General features: G+C 39.7%; 1 protein-coding gene across 4 annotated transcripts in view; it reads left to right on the forward strand.

The window, feature by feature from the left end:
* Positions 1 to 24,572, forward strand: part of IGFN1 (immunoglobulin like and fibronectin type III domain containing 1) — a 65,753-nt gene that overhangs the window by 18,453 nt on the left and 22,728 nt on the right. For all 4 annotated transcript variants that reach the window (XM_060772550.2, XM_060772549.2, XM_060772551.2 and 1 more), the window contains exons 2-13: positions 6,205 to 6,266; positions 8,964 to 9,083; positions 10,146 to 10,285; positions 11,256 to 11,355; positions 12,678 to 12,725; positions 12,891 to 12,936; positions 13,957 to 14,134; positions 15,282 to 15,398; positions 16,626 to 16,797; positions 17,859 to 18,131; positions 19,050 to 23,264; positions 23,355 to 23,479. In XM_060772550.2, the coding sequence (XP_060628533.2) occupies positions 6,248 to 6,266; positions 8,964 to 9,083; positions 10,146 to 10,285; positions 11,256 to 11,355; positions 12,678 to 12,725; positions 12,891 to 12,936; positions 13,957 to 14,134; positions 15,282 to 15,398; positions 16,626 to 16,797; positions 17,859 to 18,131; positions 19,050 to 23,264; positions 23,355 to 23,479 (5,553 nt within the window). In that variant the 5' untranslated portion in view covers positions 6,205 to 6,247. The remainder of the gene's footprint in view (positions 1 to 6,204; positions 6,267 to 8,963; positions 9,084 to 10,145; positions 10,286 to 11,255; positions 11,356 to 12,677; positions 12,726 to 12,890; positions 12,937 to 13,956; positions 14,135 to 15,281; positions 15,399 to 16,625; positions 16,798 to 17,858; positions 18,132 to 19,049; positions 23,265 to 23,354; positions 23,480 to 24,572) is intronic.

The following is a 24,572-nucleotide window of genomic DNA, read 5'->3' on the forward strand; positions in this document are numbered from 1 at the left end:
CTCAATCTCTTCTGTGAAATATATATCATCTAGTCTCAAGGATAATGGGTATTCCTGCTATGTGTTAGGAGGAATATGGGTGCTTTCTCTTTTTGACTGCCTTCAAGTTGTTTCTGACTTTATGGTGACCCTATGGTGAATTAATATTGTGGGTTTCTTGGTAAAATTTGTTCAGAAGATGTTTATTTCTTATCTCCTTTGTTTCTGGCAGAGTGTGCTTTGATCTTGGTCATGAAGTGGGGTTCCATAGCAAGTAGGGATTTGGACCCTAGTTGCCAAAGTCAGAGTCCAATGCTCGAACCATTACACCATGCTGCTAATGGGACACTATCTGGACACAAGTTATACTTGTCTGTGTACTAGTAATCCCAGTTCAGCCCTGCCTCAGTAACCTCTCTCTTGGGTGGTAAGTGAATAGTAGATGTTCCTTTGAATAGAGAGGATGCAGGCTTAGAACTGCTTTCTCAAGAGACAAATGCAAGCTCTTGTTTAGAATTTTGCCTATGTTCTGGCTATTCAGATAGCTTTCTTAAAAAAAAAAATTAAAAGACTTTCTCATCTAGCCATGCCCAGTGTGGAACGCATCTTACCATGTTAAAACAGTGGATGTGGCTCTTAATGAGACATGCTGCATTATCACAGGATGTCTGTGCACCACGCCACTGTAGAAATTATACTGTTTAGTCGGTATTGTACTACCTGACATCCGCCTGGAAGTAGCAGCCAACAATGAAAAGACCAAGGCACTGACATCTCTGGCCCATCCTCTTTTCGGATATCAGTCAGCAAGCCAATGCCTAAATCAAGAAATAGTTTTCTAAGCTCTACAGACATAGTTTCAAGAACACCTCAGCAAGTGAGAGTCCAAAAGTGGCAGGCTAAAACCCGGAACCTTAAGCTATGGCTGATACCGAATGACAGACTCCCTCCTGGGCTCTTGGGCTGCTTCTGATACAATAAATAAATAAATATTGCATGAATATCCAAGCAGATGAGAAGACTGTAAACCATGTAAAGAAACCCATAGTCACAATGTTTTGATCCATTTATGAGGTCAGCACAGTGTCTAAATGAGACAAATGATGTCCTTGAAGGCCACAATGAAATGGTGGTATGTATGTACTTATCCCAGGGATTTTGATATGGAGCTGCTACGTTTAGTCCCTTAATCAGTTCAATTAATCCATTCAATTTTTTTCAGTTAACCAAAATGTTCCAACACAATTAATTGGTGAACAGCTGGGTTTTAAAGAAAATGTCAGAGTCATGGCAGGTAAAACACATATGATATGCTTCTCTTTCAGCAGTATTGTTTTATTCGTATGTAATAAACTGCAGATCTAGCCAATTAGTGGTAAGTTGACTAAACTGATCCTATACATGTCTCTTCTAACTTAGTCATAGGAAGCTACATCTAGGTTAATATGATAAGCCTGTCAATCCATTTGTAATGTAGCCTTCATTTTGTCTATTTATAAGAGGATCATTTGGATCTCCTGTTTGTAAAGGTCACATAAGTCGCAGACAACCTGACAGCACATGATAACAACAAATGGTAAATTGTGAGCTCATAAAAGTAATCATCTGAATGCATCCTTTAATCAGGAGACTGCATTTTGAGCAAGCCAGCCAGAAGAGTTGGTCATAACTCCTAAATCCCTTTTGACTAGATATATATATATAGTCTTCCTGAGTATATTTTCTCATTTCATCCTGAACAGCTTATTTCAAATGATGTCACCACTTGAATGTTTCTCCTGAATGGTATTATTTTATTATTCTTCCTGAGACAGAATTTTACAAATCTGTTCCAATGATATTTAATTGGAAAGAAAAATTCTGTGAATTTTAACAGGTTATGCAAACATCTAGCATGCAATTCCACACATTTCTTACTTTTAGAGTATGATATTAAGTGATATAGGAATGTAAAACTTCTCTTATTAATTTTCCTTTACAAGACTAAAGAATTTCGTACATTTTCTCTATGCAGAAACATAATTTAAGGGAGAAATTATGTGAGAAATGTTTCTTCGCACAAAACAGGGCTTTTAAATTCAAGAGTCACTGATTTCCATGGTGTTCTATGTTTTCTCAAAGGCTTTCATGGCTGGAATCACTGGGTTGTCGTAAGTTTTCGGGCTTTATGGCCATGTTCCAGAAGCATTCTCTCCTGACATTTTGCCTGCATCTTTGGCAGGCATCCTCAGAAGTTGTGAGGTCTGTTGGAAACTAGAAAAATTGAGTTTATATACCTGTGGAATGTTCAGGGTGGGAAAACGAGCTCTTGTCTGTTGGAGGTAGGTTTGAATGTTTCAATTGGCCACCTTGATTAGCATTTGTTGGCTTGGCAGGTATCAAGGTGTTTCTTACTACCTGGAGGAATCCTTTGTTGAGAGGTGATTAGTGGTCCAATTGTTTCTTGTCTGGAGTTCCCCTGTTTTTGAGTGTTGTTCTTTATTTACAGTTATGATTTTAGAGTTTTTTTAAAATACTGGTAGCCAGATTTTGTTCATTTTCAGTGTTTCTTCCTTCTGTTGAAATTGTCACCATACTTGTGGATTTCAATGGCTTTTCAATGTTGTCTGACATGTAGTTGTTAGAGTGGTCCAGCATTTCTGTGTTCTCAAATAATATGCTGTGTATAGATTGGTTCATCAGGTGCTCTGCTATGGTTATGTTCCATGTTGCTTAATGTTTAGAATATTGGGTTTCTTTAAAAATACATTTCTGCAGAGTATCATAATGTGAAAACTCTTGGAATGGTTGACATTTTTTTTTCGACTGGGATATCCTGATGTGTCAAAAACACCTTTGTCATCAGGGATGACAAAATCTGTGCATTTGATTGTGTAAATGTTTACTCAAATCACAACCAGTCGGAAAATATTTAGATACTCCAAATAATTGTGCTCTGTAGTCTTGGAAAATAAGCCTTGACTTTAACAAAAATAGAGTGAACTTAATCCCAAGAAGGACTATGATCTGATGTGAGATATATGTATTTTGGACAAACTAGAATGAGTGACCATGATTTTCTCATTTTTTATATGTAAGTAGAAATATTTCAAAAACACAGAACACTCAAAGTTATCTTACTGGAGAAGAGTCTTGGGCTCTGCAAATGACAGACCCACCCCATCTGCCCTTTCCAATTTGTTGAGAGCTTCAACAAGCATGTGTACGATTGTGATTTGGTAGACTCGGGATTACTTAGACTTTCCAAATGTTTTTGATAAAGTTCTTTACCCAAGGATTTGGAACAAATTCAGTGGTCATGGGATAACAGAACAGGCTTTCGTATTAAACAAGCAACCAATATTTGGGACATATTGAACCAGCTGCATCTGGGACTAATTTTTCACACTTCCAAGGAACAGTAACTGGTTAATGAACAGTATGCAAAGGGATCTTGTAGCACCTAAGAGATTAACTGAGAGAATAAAGTTAGTAACACAAGCTTTTGTAGACGGAGTCTATTTTCTCAGATGGTTAATGAACAGAAAGCAAATAACACAAATAAATTGACTGTTCTCACAAAGCAGGCAAGTAAGAATCGGCACACCCCAAAGATATGAATTAGGACCAGTGTTGACATCAAAACATTTAGAGCGATAAAAACAGTAAGGAATGTTCTGGAGAACAGAAAAAAATTACATCTCCAAACTGTGTGAATGGAGTTCATAAATACATGTAGAGTGGTGTATCTTGAGATACGTGTCCTAAGTTCACATGTACAGATTGTATCTATTGATACATAGATAGACTGATATGTGATGGTTACTGACTAGGAAAAGGATTTGGGAATTGTGCAGAGAACTCAATACATGTCTGTGTTAGCACCAATATTGCATCATGTATAGTCACTGTGTTTGCATCAGTATATTTAAACACTGGCATAATTGTCATAATTGTCATATTCTGTGTTTTTTTTAAAACAACTATCAAACTAACAACTATTGTTAGTTTCAAATGTCTCCAGAGATGTTAACCTGTTGCAAATTTAAACAGAGGCCAAATTTGCATATCTATTCAATTGATATTTTTATTATCAGCATTTATTGAATCTACACCAAACAATGTTCCAAATCCTTTGGTAAAGAACTTTATCAAAAACATTTGGAAAGTCTAAGTAATCCAGGTCTACCAAATCACGATCGTACACATGCTTGTTGAAACTCTCAACAAATTGGAAAGGGCAGATGGGGTGGGTCTGTCATTTGCAGAGCCCAAGACTCTTCTCCAGTAAGATAACTTTGAGCATTCTGTGTTTTTGAAATATTTCTACTTACATATAAAAAATGAGAAAATCATGGTCACTCATTCTAGTTTGTCCAAAATACATATATCTCACATCAGATCATAGTCCTTCTTGGGATTAAGTTCACTCTATTTTTGTTAAAATCAAGGCTTATTATAGTTGTCACTCTCAACATAGTTATTTCTACATTTAATTTTAACCTGATCATCTGCCATTCCATACACCCAAGACTATGCACTGTGCATTAGAGCTGTGTAATCGATAAAAAAAATATCGATCGAAACGAACTCCCAGCGAACTCTGCTTTCTCCCTGTTGCTTCCCTCTCCTAATGGGAAGAGGCCATTAATTTAAAGAGGAAAGGCAGCCGTTTTGGCTTTGCTTTACTGATTTTGGGAGACTTCTGAGGTTTACAAAAGGCAAACGATAAAGCACTGGGTAAGTTTGATTTTTAAGTTTTTGACACAGACCATACTTGCGCGTCAGATATTGCGTCGTAAGTACGAATTTGATATGACTTACAATTAACAAAAAAATTGCACACCCCTGCTGTGTGTATTTGAAGTTCTAGGTATCTGTTCATTAATTCAGTAAACTGGGCCATACTCCATGAAACTTCATATACATTTGTTAGTCATTAAGGTACTAGAGGACTCTGTTGGTTTTTTCTCTGGAAACTGATTCTGAACTGTCTCTCTAGCACCATCTAGTGCTTTCATTTGCATAAATACATCTATGTGTATAGGTGCCTTCAAACTGCCTGCTGACTTATGATAACCCTGTTGAGACTATCACGCTAATGCCACTTCACTGGAGGGCTATAGTAGCAATGTGATTTGAACCAGACTTGAAATAAGGATGCAGCCGCTGTAAAGCTGATGCAATACAATGACTAAGAAGAGGACCTATAAACCAATTTCAGTCATGTCTCTGCCAGAGATATTTAGCAACTTCTACTGAGTTTCCCCAAACAACAGCAATGTGGGGGAACACCATTTAAATTGAATGGTGGATAGCTCCTGGTGATATATATATATATATTTAAACACTGGCATAATATAATATAAACTTAATATAATAATATTATTAAGAATAGCTTTGGCCATAACTTCATAACCACAGATGTATTAAGAATATGCTACTTTCTAAAGCATAATAAGACCCTAAGCTCTTACAAAGAGCAGTACAAAATAAAACATTATACTAACACAATACAGATATGTCTACTTTGTACTATGCTTCTTGCAACACATTAATATTGCTTTGTGTCTTTTGGAAATCCACACTACTACTCAATGTTTCCCCTATTTTTCCCACTTTAAAAATGCTCTACACTTCCCAAGAGATGTGGACCTCAGTAGGCTGTTCTGTCTTAAGAAAAGTATTGATTTAACTAGGAACTAAAAAAGAAATATATAACTGCATTGGTGTGTAGTGTATTTTTGAAAACCTCCCTCGAAAAATTCTTGGAGGTATAAGGGGACCCTGCAGATCTCAAAAACAGTCCAACTCTCAATATAAATAATATAAATAAATAATAAATAATAATACAATTTCTGTCTCCAAAATTAAGTGACTAGTTTAAAAACTGAAGTTATTTCCATGTTAGTGAGTTCAAAATTGTAGTCTTGGGATCTTTGCTTTTTCTCAGCATTTTTTGGGAGTTTGTGCATGGCATGTGTCTAAAATAACATTCTTCAACTTATTTTCCTCAAGATATTTTCCCATCCAGCAGTATGGATATTCTCAGTGGAGATTCTTATAGTCCAGTAGATCCCAAGGGCACCAAGTTGGGAAAGCCTGCGTTTAAAAAGGAATTTCATTTGGTGGTTCAGAATCTGACATATCTGTCTGACTGAGAGCAGCCAAGGGGGTTTTTCAACGAAATATCTGCTAACTTTTAATAAGTAATATTTTAACACTGACACTGTGTTTTGTTTGCAGGAAAATTTCATAAAACCAAATTGCAACTGTTGACAGAAGAACCATGTCTGGTCGAAGGGCAGGTAAAATCAGCAAACAATTTCAAATGAAAACAAATGGAAGTCAACTGGGAACCAAAACATTCAGTACTAGGAAGGGATTAATATTTCTACCACTTCTATGTTTGTGTGTGTGTATATAGAGGAGATTTTTTTGTCCTGTGAAAGGAAGATACCCAATTGGCTACATTTTGTTTGTTTGCTTTTTCTGCTACTAGTTCATAGGTGCTCCTCAAGAACAAAGTTTTAATAATTCAAGAAATAGATAGTACAGAATCACAACATGACCCCAAAGGGTGTCCAGTTCTACAGTTTAGTCTTTCCTCCATTGCATGGATGCACTTGCCTTCCAAGTACTGTAAACATGGACAGATTAAAACCTCACATCTTTTTAGCTCTGTTTTTAACTTATGCGATTTTAGACTGAAGTTTGATTTAATTCTTTTTTCAACTCTCCTATAACATAGTCAGATTTTTGTGTCAACGCAAGTCTTGTTGAATTCTTTGTGTGGCTGGTTAGGACATTCTCAGGCCCCCTCCACATAGCCATATAACACAGAATATCAAGGCAGATAACCCACAATTTCTGCCTTGAACTGGGTTATCTGAGTCAACACTGCCATATAATCCAGTTTAATGTGGATTTTATACAGCTGTGTGAGAGGAGCCTCCATTAAAGTGTTTGTATCTCTGCAAACTTTAGACTTGTTCCATTTAATTTAAAAACTAGATCACTGATTTAAATATTAAAGAATTTTAATGTAAAAATATAAGAAATTATGCTTGATCCTACCACCTTCCCTCATGCTCCTTAGAATTTTTTGGAGTACACTTTTGGCTTTGTGGCTCCAAAGGTCTAGATACTTACTGTTGCTCCTTTTGAAAAGTGCCCTTCCTACTGCTATAGGAATTTCTATGATATAATGGAATGTTAATGAATATTCCCAATTTAATCTCATTGTTGCAACTACAATAAGCTGCTGGGCCCAATTCAAAGTGCAGGTTATTACCTAAATGGTTTGGGCCCCGCCTACCTCCGCAATCGCATCTCCCCCTATAAGTCAGCACAGACTCTTAGATCTTCCAGGGAGGCCTGTATCTTGCTCCCACCATCGTATCAAGTGCGATTGGTGGGGACGAGGGAGAGGGCCTTCTCAGTGGTGCCCCCCTGCCTCTGCAATGTCCTCCCCACAGAGATAAGACAAGCCTCACCACTTGCGTCCTTCTGTAAGGACTTGAAAACCTGGTGGTTCCAACAGGCTTTTGGAAATCATTAACCCCAGGCTATTAGGTCCCTGCTCTGTACTCTATACACACCCCCAGCCCTTTGCTATTTAGCCCTGGTCTAGCCCTCTGCAATGTCCTCCCCACAGAGATAAGACAAGCCTCACCACTTGCGTCCTTCCGTAAGGACTTGAAAACCTGGTGGTTCCAACAGGCTTTTGGAAATCATTAACCCCAGGCTATTAGGTCCCTGCTCTGTACTCTATACACACCCCCAGCCCTTTGCTATTTAGCCCTGGTCTAGCCCTCTTTTACCCATTCAATAGCCCTTGGAAACGAAGAGCCCCAGGCACCACCCTGGCCATTAGTTAGGGCCTTGTCATGCACTTTATCCACTTCCCCGGGCCTATGTTTTCTCGGTTAGCCCAGCCCTCTTGTGGTTATGAAGTGCACCTTAAAAATAATAGCTCCAGGCCCCACCCTGACCATCAGGTAGGCCATACTTGCACTTTACTCCCATTCCCCAGCCCTACTCCATCATGTCAACCCAGCCCTCTCATAGTGGTTGAGGCCCACTTTGGAATCTTAGCCGTTATAAGCTGAGCTGCCTAATGTAATGAGTATCAGATTGGTTGTAATTTAAATATGTGTGATTGTTATATATTACTATATTTATATGTTTATAATGTTTTTTGTATGTTCTTATGTTGGTAAGTGCAATGCTTACTCTGAGTCCTCTTGGGGAGATAGAGCGGTATACAAATAAAGATTTATTATTATTACTGTGGACCCTTTGCATCTACTAGGCTTTGGTTCCAGGTACCCCATCCCCCATGTATACCGAAATCCATGCATGCTCAAGACCCATTATGTACAATGGCATAGTAAAATAGTATCCCTTATATAAAACAGAAAAATTCAGGTTTGCATTTTGGATTTTTTTTTGGGGGGGGAGGGGTATTTTAAAGCCATTGATGGTTGAATCCATGTATTTGGAATCTATGTATTCAGATGGAGGACCAACTGTACTTGTTCCTTAAGTAAACACCTGTTTCAGCTTATGGGGAAAGTGGGAGAAGAAAGATGGATCACAAGGCACAGATGATGAGAAACACCATGTCCAGGAAGCTAAAGACACAGCTAGATTTGATTTCATTTCACTGAAACAAAATAACAGCAAAAACTTGGTGACAGGAGAGATCATACACTATGTGAACCATGCATATTTTCTAGAGACCTACACCCATATTTTGACCAATTAACAACATATTATAATAACAGATCTGTACCACAATATTGAACAATTCTGCATATGGTATTTTGGTGGAATTTAAGGCTAACATTTTATAGGCATTTGGGCCCTCTAAAATCTAACAGTCTTGTGGAAATTACTTGTATTGTAATTTCAGATTTAGTTAAAATATGTTGTTTCCTGGTCATTTTTCTTATTCTTCTCCTCTTCTTCTCCCTCTTCCTCCTTCTCCTCTTGCTTTTCAGTGAAAACAAAGAAATCTGCTGTTCCTGGAGTGACCATCGCACAATTTGTGGAAGATGTTCCCAAAGGGTGCACCACCCCTGACTTTGAGAGGAAGCCAATTACTTTAACATTATCAGAAGGTGAATCATCTCTAACACCCTCATTGTCTTTATTCTTTGTTTCCAGTCATGATGTGGTAGTCAAGAGAATAAAACTTTATTACACCTATTCATTTTTCAATACCATTTATAGAATCCTCAAGCCAAAGACTCTTATTACATACAAATAAAAATATCCCATCGGCCATGAGGAAATGCTAGTTACACAACCTGGCCAAATTTCATCTTTCTCCCCAATTATAGCCTTGCCTTTACTATGTACTTGCTCTCCCCGGTACTTTAGGGAGCTGTGGAAAGATCATCGCAAGAGTTGGGACATTATCACCAGGGCTCATAACACAAGCTGCAGCCTCCCCAACAATGAATATAACCATTTATCATTGTACAAAATAATGCTATGCTCATTCCAAACTAGTCTGCAACTCATCTGCAGCCTAACTAGCACTTTTTAAAAAAATGTGGAACTCTTTTTTAAGGGAACTGAAAGAGCTTTGAACTTGTGTCCAAAGAAATTGAATATTTCCTTTTTGTTCTTATTCAAAGTGTTTAAAGGGACTGTGTTTGTGAACTTGCAGAGGTAATTAATTGCAAAGCCCAGTATTATAAGATTTTGAACTGTTGGAGTTGTGCAATTACTCCAAAGAAAAAATAAATAAAAACATGGCATGGATGAACAGGCATGGTATGCTTTTGAAGGAAATAAGTTCTAGAAGATGTGTTCAGATAAATGTGCTTGTTAGTTTCCTCAAGTGCTTGAAGAATGATTGCAGTGATAAGAAGAGTGGCTATCCTGGCATACTCCAACTGAAATCTGAGGTGGATTTGCAATGTCAGAACTATGTTAAAGCCTCGTGTGATAATGTTCTTTGTAGCAAAAGCATGAATCACTGTTATTTGTCTTGCATTTTGTTGCACAACTTTCTCAAATGCTGCACTTTGAAGATTGTGTTTTTTATCATTAATATGCAGAGTGGAATTCAGAAGACATTTCACCAGTTCAAGAGGGGAATTCTCTTATTGCCATTGTTTTATTATAGATTTTTTCATCCTACTGAAAAAAATCATATTTATTTCTCTTGCAAGGTAAAAATGCAATTTTCAGAGCTGTGGTCAAGGGTGAACCAAAACCAGAGATGTTGTGGAAACGGAGTACTGGGAAAATGGATGATCCTGATAGATACCAGACAACATTAATCCCTGGGACAAATGAGTTTACCCTTCAGGTGAGGATTAAGTACAACACAGCTATGACTATAGATCCACTATTGAATATCCAGTAGGGTAACATTCAGTAAAGATTTGGGAACTTTTATTCAGAGATCTTTTAAATCTTGCTCAGGTGGCATTTGTTTCTTTTGTGTTGGAAGAATAAACATGTAAGAAAAGTTATGAGTTATTGGAAACAGTCCATAAATGTTCAGGGGGGCAATTTGAGGAGCATGGAGCAGTGAGTGAGAAAGATGATGACAAGATAAGGAAGAGGAAACTCTTGGTTGGAGGGAGCTAAGTTGTGTAGGCTTTGAATATTAAAACAGGAGACTTTTATTGTGTCCTAGAAGTGATGGCAACCAATAAAGAGCTATCAAAAGTAGAGTAACATGATCTGAATGGACCAAAAAATAATGTTCATAGCATAATGTTGAATGAAAACCTGAAGACTAAGGTAATATAATGGAAGATCAGTAAAAAAATATTACGATAACCAAGACAGGAAATTAACAAGGTATTAATAAGTGTAAAGAAAAGGTCTGATATTGGTAATGTTATAAAGAAAAATTGGCATGACTTTTCTACAGCTTCAGTTTATATCCCACCGTTCCCCCTATACTGGAACTCAAAGCGAAATAAAAAGATTAAAACAAAATACATACATACATACTAACACATATACACAGTTCAGTAAAACACATAAAGCTGTTTTAAAGCACAAATAAACAAGCTATAGAATTAAATTTTGCAATATATTAAAATGCAGAAGATAATCAACAATCTCTTAAAATGCAGAAGATAATCAACAGAAAAGAACACCTTCAAAGGCTTGATCATTATACAAAACATTAAAGCAATTCTAGAGAGATCAGTGTCTCACCCTTAAGGAGGGGGAGACTGAAAAGCATAGCATATTCTGTCTGTTCATGCCACAATAATAGTTTCAATTTCACTTATCCCTATGTTATTATTTTATTTTAAAAGATAAACAAAATCACGCAAGATGATGCTGATGTGTACCGTTTTACGGCTGTGAATGATTATGGGGAAGCCACATGTTCTGCTGGGCTCAAGATCATACAGGGTAAGTTAGATCAATTCAGCACAATGCTAAGAGGCAAAGCAATATCTTTTCAGCACATCTTGCTTTGGATACAATCTTTAGCACATTACAAGGCAGCACAGTGAAAATGACCAGAGTGAAAGAATGGCTAAAGTTATCCTTTTAAATCATTTACATGGAATTGGAAATATTTGTTTTATCTTGGTCAGACAACCTTGTAGTATCTTGTTCATTTAAGGAACAGACTCTAGCTCAGCATTAGATTCAGTGGCAGTTGATGGTTTCCCTATCAGCAGGGCCAGGAAAACACTCTAAATTTTATTTTGAGGATAACTGTCTTGTCTGAGACAGAACAGCTTAGGAAAGTGCAGACATGAAGAAAGTAAGCCAGTCCAGGTCATATACAATAGCTCAGTGAGCCAGTAGTGTGGTCAGACACCTTCTATACTGTCATATAATCCAGATTATCAAATCAGATAATCCTCATTGTCTGCTTTGAAGTGGATTATTTGAGGGCCTTCCAGACCTACCCTATTCTAAGGATCTGATTTGAGGCTTTCTGTTTATCCCAGATTATCTTGCAGTGCGGACCCATATAATCCAATTCAACGCAGAAAACCTGGCATCAGATCCTGGGATATAGGGCCTGTCTGGAAAGGCCCTAAGTCTACACTGTCATATAATCAAATTCAAAGCAGATAACTGGTATTTATAAAGCAGTGTAGAAGGGGCCTCAGTGCAGTCCAGGGTCTGAGTCCAAACATGTCTGTATTGTTGAAGGCTTTCTTGGCCGGAATCACTGGGTTGTTGTAGGTTTTTCAGGCTGTATGGCCATGTTCTAGAAGCATTCTCTCCTGACGTTTCGCCTGCATCTATGGCAGGCATCCTCAGAGGTTGTGACCTCACAACCTCTGATGCCTGCCATAGATGCAGGTGAAACGTCAGGAGAGAATGCTTCTAGAACATGGCCATACAGCCTGAAAAACCTATAACCCATGTCTGTAAAAATTGTTTTCTTGGTGTCTAATGTCCCATTCTTAATTGTTTAAAAGGTGTCTATTATTAAAAATAGAGATTATACTTTAGAAAATCTTCAGTATGCCTAATAGAAAGTGAAACATATATACTTACCTCAACCGAAGTCAGCATGAACATGAACTATACTCTTAATCGTTTCAAATTCTATAGGGATTGAGTACACTTAACTTCAAAATTGTAGCAACTGTTAGTGCTTATGGAGGGCATACTTATATCTGTGTTGCTAATTAAAGCATTCTCTCCCCCCCCCCCCCTCGCTTGCATTCTCCTCTTCCTTCTGTCTTTCTCTTCTCATAACTGATTAGTTGGCTTCAAGAAGAAAGCAAAGGTGGCTCCTCCGACACCACAGAAAGGTAAGTTTTTCACCTACACAGTGAAAATTCAGCCAATATCTATGCTATTCTAGATGGCTAAAAATCTAAACTCTATTCTCTGCTAAACCACATTGAAGCTCTTTATTAATTGCTGAGTTGTGTAAACTTCATTGTCACAAGATATCCATTTCTAAACACTTACAGACCTGAAGAAGGAAATTGAGGATTTCAAAAAAACATTAAAGAAGCGGTGAGTATTTTCAAGAAATGTTTCAAGTACATGTGTGTGTGTGTGTGTGTATGTATGTATGTATATATGTATGTATATAATTGCGTGCTGACAATAAAGATTTATATGACATACTAAAGTGTAGGTTCTTTTGCAGTGGCATCATAATCCAAACAGGAGGACCGTCCACAGAAAACTGAAATGAAATCTGTTTTAAAACATCTCTTTCAATTCTTATATCAGTTGTGATTTTTCTCCTAACAGAAGTTGCTATCAATAGCATGAGTCCTTATAAACATGGTTCTGTTTTGCAGCTCCTTTGTACCTTTTCTTTCTGATTTTTAAATTCCTTTATTTAAAGAGAATATATATGCACAAAAGAAGCCAGTGTTGCAGCCTATGTGATATTTTCTTTTTTCTAATATATTGTAAATATTAATTCACTCTTTTGATGATTACAAGAGACAGAAAGCTCATCATCTCTCCATTTTATATTCATTGTATGTTATCTGAATTATTTTAATAATTGGAACTTGTTAAATTCAATTTTTATATTTACTTTTTGTATGTTTTATTTGCAATACTTTAAATAATGTGAGCCACTTTTGGTTGCAAATCTGGTGAGGGATAAAAAAAATAACAATAATAATAATATTTTTTTTTTTCAAAATGTAATTTATAATTTATATCCTGCCTTTTTTTCCTGACATGGAATTCAAGGTGCCTTACATATTAAAGCAAATATTTTACAGGAAAAAAAATCTACTTCCTGATAGCAGTTCTGCTATTGCAGGACACTTGGAAAGCATTTTATTACTCAAAATAATGGATGCTCTGGGTAATATATAACTTACATTCTACTATCATTTTGTTATTCTTTTTAATAAACTGGAGTCCTAAATTGCTGAAGGATTCTGCATGGCATTTCAAAAAGTTACTGGAATGAAAAGTACTTCCAGCCTACTAAAATATATTTAATATTTGGAAAGCTGTCTTCCTTTCATTTACAATTTGGATTTCTGTTCTTGGGAAAAATCTCAGATCACCCCAAGCTGCTCAAAAGAAGGAAATTGATCCAGATCAGGTCTGGCAGTTATTGCTGAATGCAGACAAGAAGGATTATGAGAAGATCTGCTTGAAGTATGGTATTGTTGACTTCCGTGGGATGCTAAGGCAGCTTCAGGAGATGAAGAAGGAGAGGGAGGACAAACAAGCACAGGTAAAGATATTCTTCTCATCCTGTTCCACATTTATGTTGCAAATGTGAACAAAGTATGGTATAAGATTTTTCACAAGATATTGTATTGATCAAATGTTTTAGTAGAATTTGATTTCTTTCAAGATTCTGACAATTATAATGGTATCCATAAAAAGAAAGACTTCCCCAGAATTTGTATCAATTTCTCACCGTACATTGGGTTGAATCTGGGCAGGCAGTGAATTCCTAACTCAAAAATGCTATAAAGGATGAGAATTAGCCACAATCCTCTTAGAAATTCCTTTCTGCCAGTAGAACAATATTTGGCACAATGATCTCAATGTTCCACCACTAGAACCGAAGAGCCAAAAAGTATGTGGGGTGGAGGAAGAGTAGGAAGCTAATTTATGCCTGATCCAAGCCACCCCTAGGTTAGGTACATTATCACAGTTCCAGCACAAAATTATGTGGTAAGAGGGGTTCTAAATATTTCCAGTATCTCAAGCCTGGAAGGGGTTTATATTTAGCTGAACAATGTCTGCTAAGCTTGGCCACCATGTCTACATCATCAAAAAGATGGACTTGCTGTTCAGCTGCTGCAGGGAGTCCACACAACAGCCAGCTGGATGTGCAGCAAAACTGCTGTGGCCAGCTCTCAATGCAGGTCAAGAGAACACTGGATTTACTCATCTCTTATCCAATGTCCACAACTCCAGTGAACCCTCTGCTGCATCTTTGCCAGCAATCAACTTCCTGGCAACATCAATTTCTGGTGATGTCTCATTAGACTGTCCAAGCACGGTGTCACCAGCAGCCCCCTTCCACATGGCCACAAGATTGGCCTCAATGAGCCTTCAACCAGGCTGGATGAAGGGCTTGGGGATGCTCCTGGATTGATTAATTCAGTAAGTGTAGACACACATTTAGCCATGCTTAGACTGTAGTCTACTGAACAAGATGGTCTACTCTTATCTAACTTAAGTACCACTGATTACATTGGGTTGACTTCAGTGTCAATCTAATCCTTTCATTTTAGAAAGAATAATGTTTGCAGTAATGATTATAATTATCCCCAAAACAATTTGTTGTAATCAGTTTAGACAGCAGAGAGCTTCTGGAAATATCATAGTATGCATTTATGTTTTCAACTTCCCCTTGTTCTTTGCAGTATGTTTACAATATTGCAAACCTTAAACATGTCAGAGTAAATCAAGAGCAAGCAAATGCTTCATTTGATGTAGAGATGGAACTGAAAAATCTGGAGAGCAGGATTTATCTATACAAGGTAAGACTGAATAATGGCTAAGATCACTCACTCTATCATACTAAATCAGATCATGGGGCTGCTGTGTTACAAATAAGTGCATAAGGAGCACAACAGAAAAATATAGGCACTTCTAAATGGCATATCTGAGTGAAGAACAGAATCAGGGCTGCATCTACTATTAAATAGGGCATAGTCCTGCATTTCTGTGTACAAACCCACACAATCTCTTCGATCATCTGGAGGGGCCCTGCTCACACTCCCACCTCCTTCGCAGGTGCGATTGGTGGGGACGAGGGAGAGGGCATTCTCGGTGGTGGCCCTTTGACTCTGGAACTCACTTCCCAGGGACATTAGACATGCCCCAATTTTGGCTGTCTTTAGAAGGAGCCTGAAAATGTGGTTGTTCCAGTGTGCCTTCCCAGAATAAGAACTCTCCGCAATATGCCCTCATAATGCACTTTAATACTGACTTAGGATGGACTGCGTTCCCTTGTTTCTCTCTGAAAAATTCTATCCCAATTATATTTTACCTGTTCACATCAGCATATTTTCAATTTTAATCTATTACATTTGGCCCAGCCATTTTAAAAATTGTTTATATGTCACTATTGATTGTTGTTTTTTGTTTATTTGATTTATATGATTTGTATTTTATTGACTGTTTTATTAATGTTATGTTATTGATGTTTTGTTTGATGTACTTTGGGCTTGGCCTCATGTAAGCCGCACCGAGTCCCTTGGGGAGATGGTAGCAGGATACAAATAAAGTTTACTATTCATTATTATTATTTCTTTTTCTAGAATGCCAGCCAATTATTAGTTATTTGGAATATTCATATATATTTTTCTTATTTGAAAGCTATTAATTATAGTTCTTAGTTGAAATATAACAGAAAGCTATAGTTATCTACAAATATATTACTTCTGTGAAAAAAAGGGGAATAAAAATGTGTTGTTGAAGGTTTTAATGGCCAGAATCACTGGGTTGCTGTAAGTTTTCTGAGCTGTATGGCCAAAGGTCAGAAGAATATGCTTCCGGAACATGGCCATACCACCTGGAAAACTTACAGCAACCCAAAGAATAAACATATATGTGTTCAGGCCTACAAAGCTCTGCATTAAGCTAAGGTATAGTCATCTAAAATTCATAGGCTGCTTCAAAGCTTGTATCATCTATGGCATCTAGAACAATCCATGTTGTGTCTTTATGATGATCTGTTGCCTTCTGTCTCTTGTTCCATTCAGGATGGAGAGATGATCAATTTTGGACTTAATGACGACAACGTAAAGCATTGCTTGCGGCAGGTTGGCAAAAAGTACAATTTTATCATCAACGATCTGCAGCCCGAAGATGCTGGGGTATATCAGATCAAAATAGAAGATGTAGATATCTTCTCCACTGAGCTGGAAGGAGAAAGTAAGGTTCTATAACTTGGGGTAGTGCACCAAACCCAACAAGAGTATGTATTTGTAATGTAACAAATGAAATATGGAAACAAATGGGGCCCATTTATTTCAATTGTTACTAGTGAAGAAATGAATACTAGAGTCACTAATGAGTTATGAATGTCATATATTAATGTGTTACTCACTTGATACTTATTTTGCCATTTGTTTTCATCTAGTAGCCAGAACAGATCTGATGAAGGTTGCATGGTAGTGTGTTGAGAAAATGATTAAAGGGAAAAATTGACACTCTTCTTGGCCATTACACCCAATGGAATATCCATGGGGCTACATTTTACCTTTGTATAACCTCTCAAACAGTGAGAAGGATGTGGAATGATGCAGAGTGAGGAAGGGTGTATGACATATGTGATAATGGTGGAGAAGGTTGTGGAGATGAAGGTAGTAGAAGAAGAAGATCAAATTAGTGGTGGATTCATTCAGTGAAAGAACCCATGGTCCTAAGTATGAAAGGACTGAACAGAGATGTAAATTAAGAGAGTTGCTGGGGGTTTCTCATTCATAGGAATTCAAATAAGTCAAGGCCAACATGATGCTAAACTCAACAAAAAGATTTGGTGCTTTATTAATGGCAATATTCATATTTACAGAGGCAAAATATTTTTAAAAAAATCATATTTATAGAAGTGCCAGACAGTTTCTAGGGGTGTAGCTGTATTTTTTTTGTGCCCCCCAAATATTAGCTTGTATATTTTAGTCATTAAAATTTGTTTAGAAATCTTCACAGGTTACAAAAATACTCTTCCTGTTGACATAAGAATAAGCTCAATTCTCCACTTTTCATCAGACCTACTTACCAGATTGCTGGAGTAATCTGAAACCACAATTAGAGTTGGAAGTTGGGTTTACATTTTAGTAATTGTCTAGGTAATTTTGGGGGAACTCAGATCCAGGCCAGGGATCACTAAAAGCAACGGGCCTTGTGAATGTGCCCTCCATCTCAAATTAGTATCTCAAAGCTTCCCTATAGTTAGAATCTGTTACATGTCTACCATCCATTTGGTATTGCAGACATTCCAGTATATTTTCGCTACCCACTTGATGAGGCAAGATGCCACGAGCAAGGAAATGCTGTCTTTCAGTGTACCCTCTATGAACCCTGCTTCAATGCTGTCTGGTTTCACAAAAAAAATCAACTAAAGCCAAATGACAAGTATGAGATCTCAGTCTCAAATGATGGCCTAACTCACCATCTAGTCATCAAAAACGCCCAGCCTTCTGACAAAGGAACTTACACCATTGACATCGGAAGGCGTACTTCAAGCGCCTGGCTTGATGTTGAATGTGAGTGGTGATCTAATTTTGATTTCTCACAATATAATCCAGTGCAATCCATTTCTTTCATAATAGCACCTAACAGTACTATGTCTAAGAACTCACTGGTGTGCTTAACTTTAGGGCTTCTTGCCATTATTGTTTAGTCTTCTTTAAATTTTAACACATTGGTTTGGGTTTGAATTGTGGTTGAGCATGTTTAACACATATTATTGTTGTATGCACTTTAAAGAAAAAGTTCCATGGAGGATTTTATTAAACTTTAGAAATAACTGGTGCGGTAAAATATCTCCAGCAGTAGTGGCACAGTGTTGTTTGCTCCTAACACTAACCTGAATATTGTTGTTCCATTTTAGATGCCATGTGTCATGGCCACTGACCTGACACATCCACCTTCTGTTAAGTTCTTGAAGGCATTCAATCTAATGGCTTTACTTTCCAGCAGCTCTTGGCTTCATGTGAGATTATATATATATATATATATATATATATATATATATATATATATATATGCTGGTTATTGTTAGCATTGTCTGCTGTTTGAGGATGGGAAACAAAATAAATGTCCTATAATTTCTTCAAATATTGTTATAATAAAGGATGAAATGAGCCACATGTTATCAGAATGTAATAATTTGGGTGGAAGAACTTCATCATACTAGAGAATGAATTCACTTTAAATCCGGTTGATGCCTCCTACAGAATTCTGGGGTTTGTAGTTTAGGGAGGCACCTTTAACTGCCTCACTAAACTACAAACCCCAGAATTCTGCAGGAGGCAGAAACGGGATTTAAAGTAGATTTATTCTCTAGTGCGATGAAGTGTTTGTCTGTTTGTCACAAGGAAAGTTGTTCTCACATAATCTCCCATTCATTTCCCAAAATGACCTTGCATTTTCAATTAATTGTCTTTATTTTTATAATACAGCTAAAGGAAAACGAAAACAGACAGAAGGAAATAGTAATGATAAAGCTGGTTGGCAGAGCAAACTTTTAAATGAAGACCATGCTAAGAAGCTTCGTCAGGGGGAAGGGCATGAAGATCAAGACCATCTTGATGACTCCAGCAGGGGCAAAGATGACCAATATAAGAAAGGCCAAGATGGTGGTGCAGAATTGTTTAGCCCCTTAGGAAAAGAGGGATATGTGGGAAAAGATGGGAAAATGAGACAGTTTTCTGCAATTGGGACAAACAATGCTAATGATTATAATCATCAGATGGGACTTTATGGTACAGATGGTATATCAGGGGGCACAGTCACAGGTGAATTTAGTGGTGTGGGGGGAGCTGCAGGACTCCATGGGAAGGAAGGTATGCTAGGTAGCTTTGGTGGTCCTGGTGGTCCTGTTGGTTTGGGTGGACTTTATGGCAAGGATGGTATGACAGATGGAACAGGCCTTGGTTGGCTTGATAGTACTGGTGATGTTGGTGGACTCTATGACAAAGATGGCAAGCAAATTGGAGCGGGGGTTGGTGGACTTCGTGCTGCTGGGAGTATTGGGGGACTCTATGATAAGGATGGCAGGGCAATTGGAGCAGGTGGTAGTGGACTCTATGACAGAGATGGCAGGCCAGTTGGAGCAGGACTTGATGGTCTTTATGACAAGGATGGCAGGCCAATTGGAGCAGGACTTGATGGTCTCTATGATAAAGATGGCAGGCCAGTTGGAGCAGGACTTGGTGGTCTCTATGACAAGTATGGCAGGCCAATTGGAGCAGGTAGTAGTGGACTCTATGACAAGGATGGCAGGCCAATTGGAGCAGGACTTGGTGGTTTCTGTGACAAGGATGGCAAGCCAATTGGAGCAGGACTTGGTGGTCTTTATGACAAAGATGGCAGGCCAATTGGAGCGGGACTTGGTGGTCTCTATGACAAGGATGGCAGGCCAATTGGAACAGGTGGTAGTGGACTCTATGACAAGGATGGCAAGCCAATTGGAACAGGACTTGGTGGTCTCTATGACAAGGATGGCAGGCCGATTGGAACAGGACTTGGTGGTCTTTATGACAAAGATGGCAGGCCAGTTGGAGCAGGACTTGGTGGTCTCTATGACAAGGATGGTAGGCCAATTGGAATAGGTGGTAGTGGACTCTATGACAAGGCTGGCAAGCCAATTTCAGCAGGAATTGGTGGATTATATGACAAAGATGGCAGGCTAATTGGAACAGGACTTGGTGGTCTCTATGACAAGGATGGCAGGCCGATTGGAGCAGGAATTGGTGGTCTCTATGACAAGGATGGCAGGCCAGTTGGAGCAGGACTTGGTGGTCTCTATGACAAAGATGGCAAGCCAATTGGAGCAGGGATTGTTGGTGATCTCTATGGCAAGGATGGCAAGCCAATTGGAGCAGGACTTAGCGATCTTTATGACAATGATGGCAGGCCAATTGGAGCAGGACTTAGTGGTCTCTATGACAAGGATGGCAGGCCAATTGGAACAGGTGGTAGTGGACTCTATGACAAGGATGGCAGGCCGATTGGAGCAGGAATTGGTGGTCTCTATGACAAGGATGGCAGGCCAATTGGAACAGGACTTGGTGGTCTCTATGACAAAGATGGCAAGCCAATTGGAGCAGGGATTGGTGGTGGTCTCTATGACAAGGATGGCAAGCCAATTGGAGAAGGCATTGCTGGATTCTATGACAAATATGGCAGCCCAATTGGAGCAGGACTTGGTGGTCTCTATGACAAAGATGGCAAGCCAATTCAATCAGGTATTAGTGGATTCTATGACAAGGATGGCAAGCCAATTGGAGCGGAAGTTAGTGGACATGGTTGTGCAGGTGGTGTTGGGGGCCTCTATGACAAGGATGGCAAGCCAATTGGAGCAGGACTTGGTGGTCTCTATGACAAAGATGGCAAGGCAATTGGAGCAGGTATTGGTGGATTCTATGACAAGGATGGCAGGCCAATTGGTGGAGGACTTGGTGTTCTCTATGACAAGGATGGCAGGTTAATTGGTGTAGGTGGTAGTGGACTCTATGACAAGGATGGCAGGCCAATTGGAGCAGGGATTGGTGGTGGTCTCTATGACAAGAATGGCAGGCCAATTGGAGAAGGTGGAGGTGGTCTCTATGACAAAGATGGCAAGCCAATTGGAGCAGGGATTGGTGGATTTTATGACAAAGATGGGAAGCCAGTTGGTGGAGGACTTGGTCTCTATGACAAGGATGGCAGGTTAATTGGAGCAGATGGTAGTGGACTCTATGACAAGGATGGCAGGCGAATTGGAGTAAGTGGTAGTGGACTCTATGACAAGGATGGCATGCCAATTGTAGCAGGAGTTAGTGGATTCTATGACAAGGATGGCAGGCTAATTGGAACAGGTGGTAGTGGACTCTATGACAAGGATGGCAAGCCAATTGCAACAGGACTTGGTGGTTTCTATGATAAGGATGGCAAGCCAATTGGAGCAGGATTTGGTGGTCTCTATGACAAAGATGGCCAGCCAGTTGGAGCAGGTATTGGTGGCTTTTATGACAAAGATGGCAAGCCAGTTGGTGGAGGACTTGGTGGTCTCTATGACAAGGATGGCAAGTTAATTGGAGCAGATGGTAGTGGAATCTATGATAAGGATGGACGGCCAATTGAAGTAGGTGGTAGTGCACTATATGACAAGGAAGGCAGGCCAATTGGAGCAGGTGGTAGTGGACTCTACGACAAGGATGGCAAACCAATTGTAGCAGGAGTTGGTGGATTCTATGACAAGGATGGCAGGCTAATTGGAGCAGGTGGTAGTGGACTCTATGACAAGGATGGCAAACCAATTGTAGCAGGAATTGATGGATTTTATGACAAGGATGGCAAGCTAATTGGAGCAAGTGGTAGTGGACTCTATGACAAGGATGGCAGGCCAATTGGAGCAGGACTTGGTGGTCTCTATGACAAAGATGGCAAGCCAATTGGAGCAGGGATTAGTGGACTCTTTGACAAGGATGGCAAGCCAATTGCAGCAGGGGTTGGTGGACTCTATGACAAGGATGGCCGGCCATTTGGAGCAGGACTTGGTGGTATCTTTGACAAGGATGGCAAGCCAATTGGAGCAGGTGGTATTGGACTCTATGACAAGGATGGTAGGCCAATTGGAACAGGTAGTAGTGGACTCTATGATAAGGATGGCAAGCCAATTGGAGCAGGGGTTGGTGGCCTCTATGACAAGGATGGCAGGCCAGTTGGAGCAGGATTTGGTGGTCTCTATGACAAAGATGGCAAGCCAATTGGAGCAGGGATTAGTGGACTCTTTGATAAGGATGGCAAGCCAATTGGAGCAGGGATTGGGGGACTGTATGACAAGGATGGCATGCCAATTGGAACAGGTGGTAGTCGACTGTATGATAAGGCTGGCAAACCAATTGGAGCAGGGATCAATGGCATGATAACTGTATCTGGTGAAAGTGAAGCAGCTTTTGGTGGAGTCGATGGACTCCATGGCAAGGATGGCATGCTAAATGGTAGTGGTGAAGCTGGTGATACTAGAGGGTTTGCTAGACTGTATGGTAAAGATGGTATGCTAGTTGGAGTAGGAAGTGCTGAGGGAACAGCTGCATTCTATGGAAAAGATGGCATGTCAGCTGGGATAGGCCCTGGTGGTGCTGGGGATATTAGTGGGCTGGGAGAAATTGGTGCTGGAGTAGCAGACGGAGCTCGAAGAGCAGGTAGATTTTATGACAAGGATGGCATGATAGGTGAAGGTGGTGGTTCTGGGGGAGCAACTGGACTCTTTGGGCAGGATGGCATGTTGGATAGGGTAGGAGCTGGTAGACCTGGCGGGGCTAGGGGAGGAGCTGGATTCTTTGATAAAGATGGTATGCCAGTTGGAGCAGGTACTGGTGGTACTGGTGGAATTTATAGCATGGCAGGTGGATCCAGTTATGGGGAAGCAGGTGGCCTCTATGGCAGGGATGGGTTTCCAGCTGGAGTAGGTACTGGTGGAGCTGGAGGAGTAGATAGGCTGTATGGCAAGGACAGTATGCTACATGAAATTGGTGCTGTTGGTACTGGGCATGGTGAAGGAGGATGGTTGGGCAGTCGAAGAAGACAGCTGTCAGATTTAGATGTCAGTGGACTTATTTCAGTTGATACTTCAAGTGGTAGAGACAGAAAACGGAGAGGAGGAAGTCTGCTGGAAGATGACATAAGAGGTATTGTATTGCCACTTTGTACCTGTCTTTAAAAATGTAACATTCAAATATACACCTTTTAAAAATAGACATAAACCTCTCTTTGTGCAGAACCGTACAGTCGTTTTACTCAAGGTTTGTTTGATGTCCATGCTCAGAAAGGAAGACAAGCAGTCTTATCTTGCAGCCTTAACAATGATCAGCTTGAGGGAATCTGGTTTAAAGATGGCTTCAAGGTATGCCTTTTCATATTAGGCTGTGTTGCCTTCAGTTGAAAACTGCAAACATTATGAGGAGGTCTCATGAAATTTATTTTCAAATCAGATTGACAGAAACTATATAAATAAAAATGTAATGTTTGTTTGTGGGATTAACATAACTCAAAAACCACTGGATGAATTGCTGCCAAATTTGGCCACACGACACCTACTAAACCAAGGAGTGTCCATCACTCAAAAAAAAAAACCCACCAAAAGAAACAGCAAAGGGGACTTTTAAATCCCCAAAATAAAGAATAAATTACAGCACATGCACGAATACCCCTCCCCCACATGCGAAGGAAAACCAATGCACCAACCATCCGTAGGGAGCTGGCCATCCCTACTGGTGCCAAATGGGGCCTTGCTATGGAGTCAGGCTGCGGCTCCGACGCACACTGTAGAACAGATGCAGTTTGGCCCCACATTTGACTCTGGAGGACCGACCAAGACAGCCGCCAGGAGGAGTGCAGTAACAGGATGCCGAGCAGCCATGGCCTGCCTGAGACTCAGTGCAAGGGGTGAAGGGAAGACAGAGGTGAAGGCAGGCAAGGGAGGAGGGAGGAGAGGAAGGAGGCAGGCTCAGCTCCTCACAGTGATTCCCACACACTAGACTTTAACTCCCAAAAGCCTCTGCTACCTTGGACAGTGAGAAAGGAATCTGGGAATTGAAGTCCAAAAGACTTAGTGTTTCCTGCTCTGTTTGGCCTCCAAGGATAGATAGAGGATGGCAACCACCTGTCTGGGGCGCCCGCTATCTTTGTGCTCTGGCCTCGGCATGCGCTGTCTGCCAGCTACAGAGGAAGCCCAAGATGATGGTGGCGGTGGTGGGAGAAGTGGGCACAGAGCTCAAGGGAAGGGGAACAAGGAAGATGCTCTGAGCGCCTAGGCTGCAGGTAGAAAGCAACAGGAGAGAGAAACAACAGGAGGCACCGCTAAAGCCAAGATCTCCCTAACATGAAAGGAAGGAAGGAAGGAAGGAAGGAAGGAAGGAAGGAAGAACGAACATGGGAAGGAAGGACAGAAGAAGGCAGAGAAAAAAGAGGGAATGAATAAAGGAGGGCAAGGGGGA

Source organism: Anolis sagrei, chromosome 4, assembly GCF_037176765.1.
Source record: "Anolis sagrei isolate rAnoSag1 chromosome 4, rAnoSag1.mat, whole genome shotgun sequence".
In the NCBI taxonomy this organism is placed as follows: domain Eukaryota; kingdom Metazoa; phylum Chordata; class Lepidosauria; order Squamata; family Dactyloidae; genus Anolis; species Anolis sagrei.